The following is a 12,732-nucleotide window of genomic DNA, read 5'->3' on the forward strand; positions in this document are numbered from 1 at the left end:
GGACCACAATGACATAAACGCCCATACACATCCCCATATACATCCTTAATTACAATCCTGATCCCACTGTACTGCAAAGGTCTGAGTTTGCCTCCCCTGCTAGACTCAATTCCTCTAGTTGTGCCACTTTCTGGCTGGTTAGTCCCTTACCCTCATTTAATCTTAGTTTCTTTTTTTTTTTTTTTTTTTTTAATTTATTTTATTTATGGCTGTGTTGGGTCTTCGTTTCTGTGCGAGGGCTCTCTCCAGTTGTGGCAAGCGGGGGCCACTCTTCATCGCGGTGCACGGGCCTCTCGCTATCGCGGCCTCTCTTGTTGCGGAGCACAGGCTCCAGACGCGCAGGCTCAGCAATTGTGGCTCACGGGCCCAGCCGCTCCGCGGCATGTGGGATCTTCCCAGACCAGGGCTCGAACCCGTGTCCCCTGCATTGGCAGGCGGATTCTCAACCACTGCGCCACCAGGGAAGCCCTAATCTTAGTTTCTTCATTTACAAAATAGAGGTAATAATTCTTGAAGTTCAAGGAGGTTCAGGTTTGTGAAAAGTCCCAACACACTGCCTGGCACACAGAGCAGGCACTTCAGTCAGTATTGGCTCACTGATTCAAACAGTTCTGAGAGATCTCTGCCAGACTCTCTCAGCAATAGGAAGTGGGCGAGTATCAGCTACAAGCAGAAGCAATTGGTCTGAAGGCACACTCAGCTCCTAAGGACAACCCATCGTCCCTCCTCGGAACCCCAGACACGCTTCACAAACAGATGCCGTGTGCAGAAGGATTCACATTTATTGGTTCAAATACAGTACCTAACATTTGCTAAACATGCATTTCACACTAATTGGTCACATTTCCACAGGTAGTCAATTCACAGAAAAGGGCCCATCCCTTGCCAGATGGCAGGGTGGGAGGTAGCAGAGGGCCTGGGTAGCAGAGCCCGCCAACTATCACTTGGTCATGCAGGATTGATGGAGCCAGGTTGGCGGGCAGCCCTTGGCCGGCCCTTTGGGGACAAGGGCTCAAAGACATCCTGTTTACTCGACTCCTATACAGGACTGTGGGTAGAGGTGGGCCTCGGGTAGGTAGCCCAGGGGTAGGCTCATGGATGCACGTGCCACCAGAGCTCCTGAAGGTGGTGTCACGGGAGGTGGTGCTCCTTGTGCCTTGGATCATAGGAAGGAAATGGAAGCCTCTTCAAGGGGGTGGCTAGTCCCTGGCTGGGCAGGTGGGAAGGACTCCTCAGACATGGCCCAGACATTACAACACAGCCACAAGCCCCTATCGCAGGCCTGGGATGGCAACATAGACAAAAACACCAACACCCCAGGGCAGGCGGGGTTTCTTTCCCAACAGAAACATGTAAACAGAGCAGGAGCTACAGTATTCTTTTCCCACAAGATTCCTCAGAGAGGAATAGACCAGGATGTCACTCAAGAGGTAGTTTTTTTGTTTTTTTTTTCTTTTTCATGGAAATTTGAGTCAACAACATTATCACCTATTATAAGACATTTCAGAGAAAGAAAACAATGGTCACCAAAGGGCAAAAATGATCCTTTGGCTGGCAGGGCTGGCTCTCGGATTTGGAAGACTAGCCTCCACCATTAAGACAACCTTTTTCTTGGGCTCGAAGCAAACTCTGGCCTGATTCACAGCTTCCCTTTGAGCCTGCAACTGATTCCTGAGCAGGCTGTGGCCCATTGAGGGCTGCAGGCCCAGAGAAGGGAGGCCAGATGAGGACTGGATTAGGCAGAGGGACCAGGCATCTTGTGAGCCGGTAGAGGCAGGGTCACTGCGGCTTATGTTGCAGGACAGCCAGAATTCTTCAAGTCTCAAGGGAGCCCAGCTCTGGCCAAAGAGGAAGCCCCAGGATCTTTTCTGGGGGCCCTGCCTCTGAGGAAACAGTCCAGGTCTGGCTCCCAAGCCCAGAAAAGAAGCTGCTGCTTGTGGTAGCCAGGAGAGGGGTTTCTGGGGACCCTGTAATTAAATACACATCCCTGAGCTGTGGTCCTAGAAACCCTTGCCTCAAGGCTAACCAGTTTCCAGCACCTGGTGGAATGATTGCCATTTCTTATCCTGAGACACAGATAAAACATCATTTCACAGACACTGGACATAGATGCTTCAAGCTGAGGGAAAAGGGAGGAATGATCAACTGCAAAGGCAGAGGGGAGTGCAGGGGGACTCTCATGGATCAAGTTGGGGAAAGTAAGAGTGGTGGGGTTTTTGTTTAGTTTTTTTTTTTTTTTAATTTTTTTTTTTTTTACTTTAAAAAAATCAAAGAAAAATTTAAAGTTTAATAAAAGGGCTGGTCTAAAAGACTGGATTTCTTAAAACAATTGCAAAATTTTAAAAAGCAACAAGGAAAAAAAGACACAGACCAGGGGCCCAGAGCTAAAGACTTGGAACCACTGCTCAACTTCCTGCCCTGCTGGGAGGCCAGAGTCCCTTTACTTTGGCCAACCTTGGACATGGCCTAGATGTTGCCCATACTGGGTTTGTCTGTCTGTCTCCGTCTGTCCCATTCCCCAGTAAATTGAGAACAAAGGTAGGATATGGGCAGTAGAGCAAGGCAGCCAGCTCAGAGAGCCCAGGGCTTTAAGGACCTGGTGACACACTGGCCACGGCAGGACTCTCTTCCCTGACAAGGCGTGGCAGGTGAGAGGCACGGTGCTGTGGAGAGGGTGACTGTCATGATGCCATGGAGACCCCTCAGTTCCCTCTATCCCTCCTCCTCTGGATCTGGGGAACAGGACAGAGGTTCTTGCCTGCTGCTTTCTGTCCCTGGAGGTTTGCCCACCTCACTTAAGGATCAGGCCTGGCTGGGGGGCTGGGTATCCTCTGAGCCAGATGGAGTGCTTTGAGACAGGTTCTGGGGAGTTTCTCCAGACTGAGGGTAAGACCACCAAGCCTTGTGAAAGACTCCAAAAGTCTACAAAGGAGCCATAGAGCATGAGTTGTAGGTGAAGTTCCAAGATTCCAAACTTCTGTCTCGGGTCAAGAAAACATTCAAAGGGAAAGGAAGGGAAGAGCTTGTACGTTTCAGTGCAGTGCAATGAGGTGGGATTCTCCTTTACCACACAGCCTTCAGAGTCATATTTTTATGGTGGAAAAATTCTCACTCAAAGTGAGTGCTGCTGGTGGCAGGGGATCAGAGAGAGGACAGAAGGGAGGGGAATTACAGACAACATGCACAACTTTTTTCTTTTCCACTAGCAAAAAGGCTACCTGTTAACCAAACATCATGGGAAGAAAGGCAAAAAATAAACACATCAAACCTCCCCCTCCAACCTTTCTCTGTGTCCTTCAAACTGAATTCACAAATACATCTAGTGGCTGACCTAATGTCTCCACACTGCTAGCTACACTCCTACCTTCCTCTCATAATACCTGAGTTTGCGACGCAACACAGTCACTTTACCCTGTTTAAAAAAAGCCCATGTCATAAAAGGACTGGGTGCAGAAGACATTAAAGGTGGTCCACAGGTCAGGCTCCGGCTTGGAACACAAGGCCACTTGGCTCAGAGATTCTGCAGGGCTCTCAGCAATGAATGGGCTCTTTGTTCTTGTGGAATCTGCTGCAAACATTTGTAAAAATGGATTTGTACAATGGCAACTTGCAGAACCTTTCCCCCACTCGACAAATTAACAACTTGCTGTGTTTAATGCTGCATTATTAAAGAGACATGTTGCTGCTTCATGGAGAGCAGTTCCCTCTGATACCCAACCCAACCAGTAAAATGCTTAATTTAAGAGAAAAGCAATTTCAAAAAAAAATAATAATTTGGCCGATGGAGGTCTAGCAAAGAAAGATGCAGCACATTAGAGCCGTCCTGGAGAAGGGGTCTCTGATATGTGTACCCTCCCCTACCTTGAGGAAAGCGGCTCGGAGTCTGACCTGTAGCCAAAGAGTGTGATCTAGTTGGTTAAATAAAAGAGCAGAAAAACAAAAATATTGTGAATTTAGAAATAAACAAATACACACACACAAATCTTCCCATTGACATGTGAAAAACATTCTGGTTGGTGCTTTTCCTGAGGACCACGTCTCTTCTTTTTTTTTCCTTTCTCAGAGCAAATGGGGAAACGGCATTGGGAAGTAATGCTCTGAGTTTTAGATCCATCAAGGGATAAAGTCATCACTCTGCTGGTACCCGTAACATTTCACCGGAAAGAAAAAATTACAATCTGACGCAGACTACCCGATATGCACACAATGTTGTGGCCCTCTGAGTAAGTGTGCTAGGCTGAGCTGGGAAGAGAGCAAACAGCCTTTGACTAAACAGGCAAAAGGAGGTCCTGTAGGCCCCTCAAGCCTAGCCAGAGATGTACCCAGCTAACTGGCCTGTCTGCTGCATTGGCTGTGGGAGGTACGTGGGTTTAGGCAGGGACAACTGCTGTAGTAAGGCAGAGAAGGGAAAAGCACCTGAAAGAGTTCCATGACAGACCTTGTGTGACTACTGGCCAAAGCCAAGAGGGTAAGGAACATTTCCCAGGACTAGGCGGGGCAGGTAGTGAAAGAACAAGGGGTCCAGGCCATACCTGCAGAGGGGGCAGCCAGGCCTTTAGGAACATGAGGTAGTTTAAAGGCCCCCTTCCCTTCCAGGAGCTTTGGACTCTAGCCCTCCATACCTTGGTCAGCCAGGCCATGGATAACTCTAAGGGACAGCTGGGCCACTCTGGGTCTTGGGCTTACTATTCTGAAGAAACCTGGTTTCATTTTGGGAGAGATTAGGAGAGCATGGAGTAGAATGTAGGGGCAAAAATTCTGGTCAGCAGACGGGTGAATGATCCTTCCAGCTGTTTGGAAAAGAGACTGCAGTTTTAGATTCAGATCTGGAGGTGGAATGGGATGGGGTGGGGAGAGAAACAGGGAACTCCAAAAGAGGAGTGTTTATGCTATTAGCAGTCTGGTCTTTGTCCCACTACTCTTTGAAGGTGAAAGGAGAGTAAATCAGTAGTGGGCATCAGGACTCTGGACATGACATTCTGAACTCACCTGTTTTTTCAAAGGGCCAATAAGAAGTCAAGTTTTATAAGGGAGAGGCAATGAGTCTAAGGAAAGTAAGGAAACTAGGTAGCTGTGAGCCCCAAGGGAGATGGTAGGCAAATCCCAAGGATTAGCTTACCACTAGGGCTTTGCCTAGGTGAAAAGGTGACAGTGGCAGAAATTAGTAGTGGTCGTATGGATGGTGGAGAGGGGAGGCCCCACAGTGTGGTGTGAGAAAAGAAACCCTTCTCCCTGAGGACTCGTCTGGAGGGAGGACACCTAACTTAGATTTGGTCACTGTGCCCGACTCTCAGCTTTCATGCTTTCCAAAGAAAAGAGATAGCTAAATCCTCATCTCTTGTCCTGTTCCCAATGTCTCACCCACTTTGCTTAGTAAACCTCCTAATACCACTTTCCCTTTTATGGTGTGCTCTCTTACCTGGTAATTCTGTAGCTAGAAAAAGGCAGTTTGCTCTCTGACAGACAAATGTATGAATCTGCTGAGAACATGTGGAAAAAGTAGGGTTGGTCACACCCCTCCCTTTCCACTGAGGTAGTCATCTTTGTCAATATTATGGAAATAGTCATCTCAGCCCCATCCCACCCTCTCCCTCAAAATACAAAAGAACTATCTCTAAACAATGACAACACTGTAACATTAAACATCTTCACATTCTGTAAACTGCAAGGAAATGCATCGGCTGCATTCACACAAAAGCATGTGCATCATGTTGAAGGCCATACATTCAACTCTGTCGTGAAATAAATATATAGAAAAATGAGGTTAAAAAAACAAGACAAACAAACAAAAACTCTTTTGCTATGGAGGCAACTGGCAAGGCTGCTCCAGAGCCTCCATCTTGGTCTCTCTGGCTCTTTCTTCCGGAGCCTGTCCTGCCCACCCCAGGCCTTGCCATTGGCCTGAGGAGGGGTGCTGGGGACAGGTCACTCCTTGCCCACACTTGTCTTGCAGGAATGCAGCACCACCTTAAAGAGGAGGGGCAGCTGCTCCAGGGGTACATTCACCATCTTTCCTGGGAAAAGGCAGAAAAAGAAAAGTTAGCCGTGGCCACTAGTAGAAGGGCGTGTTTGCCTCCTCTTGGGCTGGTGAAAGAACACTGCCTTTTCTAGTGACTGGGGTGAGGAAAGTGCCACGAGTATTACAAAGGTAAAACAGACTGGGCTAACATCCTATTACCCAGACCTATTTTGGTGCCCTAGGGAGTCCAGTAATGGTGCAAGCTCTAATTGTTGCTACTATCCAAAGAATACTGAACTCTGTGCTAGGTGTTTAAATACATTATCTCATTTAATTCTCACAATATTTCTGTATGACAGATTTTACTTTTTAATCCCCATTTTACAGATGAGGAATCTGAAACTGAAAGGTATTCCTAGATGTCCTCTTAGAGCGAAAATAACATGAGAAACTTATATCCTATTTCATTTCCTAGTAGATTCTTTAACTAGCATTCTATAAAATACTGCTCTTCAGAATAGTATAATGGGTTAATAAAACGTAGCAAGGAAAAAGGAGGTGGGGTTTACAGGGCAAATAAATTGAGAAATTCAGGGTTAAAACAGGTTTTTTTTATTGGAGGACTTCTAAGAGCACTCAGGATGCTAATATACTTTGTAAATATGAGGCTATAGTTCTTCTCCCTGACAGAACCCTACAGTCACCTGGCAATTTTTTTTTTTAAATACTGATGACCAGGCTCCACTCCATATCAGTTAAGTCAGAATCTTCAGAGGTGCAACGCAAGAATGGATATTTTTTAAAAGCTTCCCAGGTGATTCCAAGGGCTGTCAGTGTTGACAACCCAGCTCTGTGGGGGAGAGTGGGATATAATTATTGACCTGTATTTCACAGAGCACCTGATTAATATCTTGCTTGGTAGAACATAGTTTTAAAAATGCTGAGACATACACTATCAAAACACTCCTAAAATTCCAATAGTTTATTTAAGTCCAGTTCACATCTCCTAGACTATTTTGTGACCCAAAAAGTAAAATTTGATTTTATCAGACTGAAAATTTTTTTCCTTCAAAATTGTACTGCTGAATTTTACAGGAACAATCTCAGCCCAGAGGTCACATTTCTGAGCTGCCCCTCAGTACGTGCTAGATAACTATAAACAAGAATCTTTACCAAATGGAAGTAAAGCAACAACAAAAGCCAGGATTTCATGTTGAAATGGACCTATTTAAAATGTCAAGAAGCTCAGAAAGGGGTCAAGACCACAAAACAACTAAAACAAAAATTCCTTTGTGAACACAGGATTTTTGAGAATTATTTTAAAGATATCACTTTTAATGAAAGATCCTCAAAAACCTATAGGCAATTCCATGAAATAAAATCAATTAAATAATTGAGATATAGTTAGTTCACATGCCATAAAATCCACCCTTTTAAAGTATATAATTCAGGAAATGACGTTAATTTGAGAAACTCTGAGCTTCTTTCCCCATCCATAGAATGGCCATAATAGCACCAACCACCAGTCCTGCAGAAATTGAGATTAAATGATATCAGGTCACAAAGGACCCTGCACATCACAGGAGCTTAGGAAATGTTAGATTCTCTTCCCTACGAAGAAAAAACAAACTTCTCATTATAATATAATTTTTCTGAGGGCAGGGGTAGTACCTCTTTTATTCAGCTGGTGATAGGCCTGGCATCAGCATCCTGAAAACACTGCTTTCCTCATTCCCTTCACAAGTTAAGAAAAGCAAGGAAGGGTTGGAAGCCCAGGACCCAGAATGTTACCTGCAATATAGCGAATCTCAGGTAAGCACATCATGAGGTCAGGAAAACGGTTCGGCTGATGTGTATATTTATATTCAGTGAAATCCTGGCAAATGTACCAATATCGTTTGTTCAATTGTTCCAGCTGCGAGGCACTGGTCAGACCCCTGATATCTGTGAAAAAAACCACAGGAAATGGGAGGGGCTTTATAATGTGGAAGAAACACTGGCTCCTTGAATATGTGTATCTTTCAAAGAAAAGTTATTAAACATTGTCTCAACAGGGGATCTTCTCTCTTTCTGACATGGAGGAACAAAAGCTCTGGGTAAGGGAAGAGAAATAAGATAAAGGAAAAAATTATCAAGGACAATCACTAGTCTGAGCCCCCTGAGGGCTAGGCTTATGTTTCTCAACTCTGTACCCAGCTCCCAGCACAGGGCTTGGCACAAAATGGGCACCAGTGGATGTTGAACAACTAACTGAATAATCTACCTTTCCCAATTTATCCTTCACAGTATCTTTAAATTTGCTCTTTGCTGGAACCATTCAGAAGTCTTCACGCTTCTACATATAATTACACATGGTCTCCTATGTGCTTCTACTCATACTATTCTACCTGGGTCACTGGTATTCTACTGGGTCACTCCAGTTTTTCTTTCTGTATATAAGTATACCTTGTTTTATTGTGCTTTGCTTTATTGCACTTCACAGATATTGCATTTTTCACAAATTGAAGGTGTGCGGCAACTCTGCACCAAGCAAGTCTATCGGTGTCATTTTTTCCAATGGCATTTGCTCATTTCGTGTCTCTTTGTCACATTTTGGTAATTCTTGCCATATTTCAAGCTTTTTCATTATTATTGGATTTGTTATGAGGATCTATGATCAGTGATCTTTGATGTTACTATTGTAATTGTTTTCGGGTGCCACAAACCACACCCGTATGAGAAGGTAAACTTAACTGATAAATGTTGTGCGTTCTGACTATTAGGTTAACTGGCTGTTCCACTGTCTCTCTCCCTCTCCTCGGGCCTCCCTATTCCCTGAGACACAACAATATTGTAATTAGGCCAACTAATAATTGTACAATCGCCTATAAGTGTTGAAGTGAAAGGAAAAGTCACGTATCTCTCACTTTAAATCAAAAGCTAGAAATAATTAAGCTCAGTGAAGAAGGAATGTCAAAAGCCAAGACAGGCTGAAAGCTAGGCCTCTTGTGAGTTAGCAAAGTTGCGAATGCAAAGGAAAAGTTCTTGAAGGAAACTAAGAGCACTACTCTAGTGAACACACAAATGATAAGAAAGCAAAACAGCCTTATTGCCGACATGGAGAAAGTTTGAGTGGTCTGTATAGAAGATCAAACCAGCCACAACATTCCCTTAAACCGAAGCCTAATCCAGAGCAAGGTCCTAACTCTCTTCAATTCTATAAAGGCTGAGAGAGGTGAGGAAGCTGCAGAAGAAAAGTCTGAAGCTAGCAGAGGTTGGTTCATGAGATTTAAGGAAAGACGCTGTCTCCATTAAAGTGTGAGGTAAAGCAGCAAGTGCTAATACGGAAGCTGCAGCAAGTTATCTAGAGATCTAGCTAAGATAATTAAAGAAGATGGCTACACTAAACAACAGATTTTCAATGCAGACAAAACAGCCCTATATTGGAAGAAGACACTATCTAGGACTTTTCATAGCTAGAGAGAAGTCAATGTCTGGCTTCAAAGCTTCAAAGGACAGGCTGACTCTCTTGTTAGGGGCTAATGCAGCTGATAACTTTAAATTGAAGCCAACGCTCATTTACCACTCCGAAAATCCTAGGGCCCTTAAGAATTACGCTAAATCTACTCTGCTTGTGTTCTATAAATGGAACAACAAAGCCTGGATGACAGCACTTCTGTTCACAACCCGGTTTACTAAATATTTCAAGCCCACTGTGCAGACCTACTGCTCAGAAAAACAAGATTCCTTTGAAAATATTACTGCTCCCTGACAAAGCACCTGGTCACCCAAGAGCTCTGATGGAGATGTACAATGAAATTAATTTTGTTTTCACGCCTGCTAACACAACATCCATTCTGCAGCCCATGCATCAAGGAGTAATTTCAACATTCAAGCCTTACTATTTAAGAAATACATTTCCTAAGGCTATAGCTGCCCATAGATAGTGATTCCTCTGAAGGATCTGGGCAAAGTAAATTGAAAACCTTCTGGAAAGGATTCACCATTCTAGATGCCATTCATGATTCAGAGGAAGAGGTCAAAATATCAACATTAACAGGATTTTGGAAGAAGGTGATTCCAACCCTCATGGATGACTTTGAGGGGTTCAAGACTTCAGTGGAGGAAGTACTGCAGATGTGGTGGAAACAACAAGAGAACTAGACAGAATGAGAAGTGAAGCCTGAAAATGTGACTGAATTGATGCAATCTCATGATAAAACTTTAACAGATGAGGAGTTGCTTCTTATGGATGAGCAAAGAAAGTGGTCCCTTGAGATGGAATCTACTCCTGGTGAAGAAGCTGTGTGAAGACCGCTGAAATAACAACAAAGGATTTAGAATATTACAAAAACTTAGTTGATAAAGCAGCAGTAGGGTTTGAGAGAATTGACTCCAAATTTGGAAGAAGTTCTACTGTGGGTAAAATGTCCAAACAGCATTGCATGCTGCAGAAAGTTCGTTCATCAAAGAAAAAGTCAATTGACGTGGCAAATGTCACTGTGGTCTTATTTTAAGAAATTGCCACAGCCACCCCAACCTGCAGCAACCACCACCCTGATCAGTCAGCAGCATCAACACTGAGGCAAGGGCTTCCCTGGTGGCACAGTGGTTGAGAATCCACCTGCCAGTGCAGGGGACACGGGTTCGAGCCCTGGTCCAGGAAGATCCCACATGTCACAGAGCAACTGAGCCCGTGTGCCACAACTACTGAGCCTGTGCTCTAGAGCCCGCAAGCCACAACTACTGAGCCTGCGTGCCACAACTACTAAAGCCCACGTGCTTAGAGCCCGTGCTCCACAACAAGAGAAGCCACTGCCATGAGAAACCTGCGCACCTCAATGAAGAGTAGCCCCTGCTTGCCACAACTAAGAAAGCCCGCATGCAGCAACGAAGACTCAACGCAGCCAAAAATAAATTTAAAAAATAAATTAGGGCTTCCTTGGTGGCGCAGTGGTTGAGAATCTGCCTGCTAATGCAGGGGACACGGGTTCGAGCCCTGGTCTGGGAAGATCCCACATGCCACGGAGCAGCTGGGCCCGTGAGCCACAACTACTGAGCCTGCGCCCCGCAACAGGAGGGGCCGCGATAGTGAAAGGCCCGCGCACCGTGATGAAGAGCAGTCCCCGCACCACGATGAAGAGTGGCCCCCGCTTGCCGCAACTAGAGAAAGCCCTCTCACGAACCGAAGACCCAACACAGCCAAAATAAATAAATAAATAAATAAAAGGAATTATACTCAAAAAATAAAAAATAAAAAAATAAATTAAAACAAACAAACAAAAACAACACTGAGGCAAGACCCTCCACCAGCAAAAAGATTACAACTCGCTGAAGGCTCAAGGATCGTTAGCATTTTATAGCAATATTTTTTTTTTGAGGTATGTACTCTGTTTTTTAAGACATAATGCTACTGCACACTTAACAGATCACAGTATAGTATAAACATAACTTTCACAGGCACTGGGAAACCAAAAAATTCATGTGACTCGCTCTATTGCAATATTCACTTTATTGTGCTGGTCTGGAACCAAACCTGCAATATCTCCAAGGTACGCCTGTAGATGTCTCTCTCATTCTCATATATGTATATATATATTATATAGTGTGTTCATATACATATAAACACACACAATCCCCCTTTTTCGTATATAGAATATAAATATTCTATACATAAATCTTACCCAGCCTTTTGAGGCCCAGCTCTCAGATTTCTGGTCCTCCCTCCAAGTAGTTGTTACTGATCTCCCCCAATTTGAGGCTCAAGCAATGTAACAAGTGCCATCAGAATGTATACTTCTTGAGGCCAGGAACCTGGGATCTAATTTATTTCAATGTCTTTAATGCTCAACACAGGGCCTGGCCTAAGGGAGGCACACAGAACACCAGATAAATGCATGAAAGGTGCAGAAGCAAGAGGAAGAGGTCAGTACTGAGGGAGGAGTGGGCAAAGAGGAGGGGATCAAGAGTCTCTGGATTAGGAAACTGAATACCGGAACATAGCACTTTCAATGTCATAGGCAGCAAAACAGCCCAGCCCCACTCTGAGAGTAGAGTACTCATATGCTACTCTGGAAGAAAGGGAGCACAAATTCTCCTGCATACTCTGCTTACCAGCAGCTACCAAGCACCACTCTGCAGGTAATACTCCATGTAAATCACACCCACCACTCTTCGAATTAAAGCCATGCTTGATATGGGTGTGTGAGTTTTGTGCACCCCCGCTCTGCCCTGAAGGGGCCGTCAGCCTGTCACAGATCCCTTATCTCAGTAGTTTCATCAGTCACTCTGCTCTTCTTCAGTCGCTGGTAAACTTGGTGCATATTTTAAATGACGCATGTACTGTCCTTGATGTCTGTGTTTAAATGCATTAAAACTGACTAAACAAAGCAAATCCTCTTCCTTCCTCTATGAGTTATAGAGGTTGTGGCATTTAGGTTTGAAGAAAAAATCCAAACCATGCTCTGCACTATAGTGGGGCAGAATGATGATGAGGGCAGCACAGGACTTCCAAGATCGGTACCCACATGGTGTGACAGATTCTGTGTGACAGTCCTGAGGGTAAACGGGGTAGGGGTGAAACATGAAGGCAAAAGGGCAAATATTCACTGGCAAAAAAAAAAAAAAAAAAAGTCTTTTCTTCCCACGCCCAGTTACTCACCTTGATTTAGGAAGTTAATTGCTTTCATGCAAGCATACTCCTCATTGCTCACTTTTAGCTGATGGAACTTGTGATACAGGTAGATGAGCCGCTCAATCACCTCCATCCCTTCATCACTAAATCTGGGGAACAG

The 12,732-nt window shown here is 44.5% G+C and overlaps 1 protein-coding gene across 2 annotated transcripts in view; it reads right to left on the bottom strand.

Moving 5' to 3' along the window:
* Positions 1-774: 774 nt before the first annotated feature.
* The window catches only part of NR6A1 (nuclear receptor subfamily 6 group A member 1), a 216,229-nt gene continuing 204,271 nt past the window's right edge, over positions 775-12,732 (bottom strand). For both annotated transcript variants that reach the window (XM_057548903.1, XM_057548901.1), the window contains exons 8-10: positions 12,600-12,721; positions 7,751-7,903; positions 775-6,014 (exon numbers count right to left, since the gene is read on the bottom strand). In XM_057548903.1, the coding sequence (XP_057404886.1) occupies positions 5,926-6,014; positions 7,751-7,903; positions 12,600-12,721 (364 nt within the window). In that variant the 3' untranslated portion in view covers positions 775-5,925. The remainder of the gene's footprint in view (positions 6,015-7,750; positions 7,904-12,599; positions 12,722-12,732) is intronic.

Source organism: Balaenoptera acutorostrata, chromosome 6, assembly GCF_949987535.1.
Source record: "Balaenoptera acutorostrata chromosome 6, mBalAcu1.1, whole genome shotgun sequence".
NCBI lineage: Eukaryota > Metazoa > Chordata > Mammalia > Artiodactyla > Balaenopteridae > Balaenoptera > Balaenoptera acutorostrata.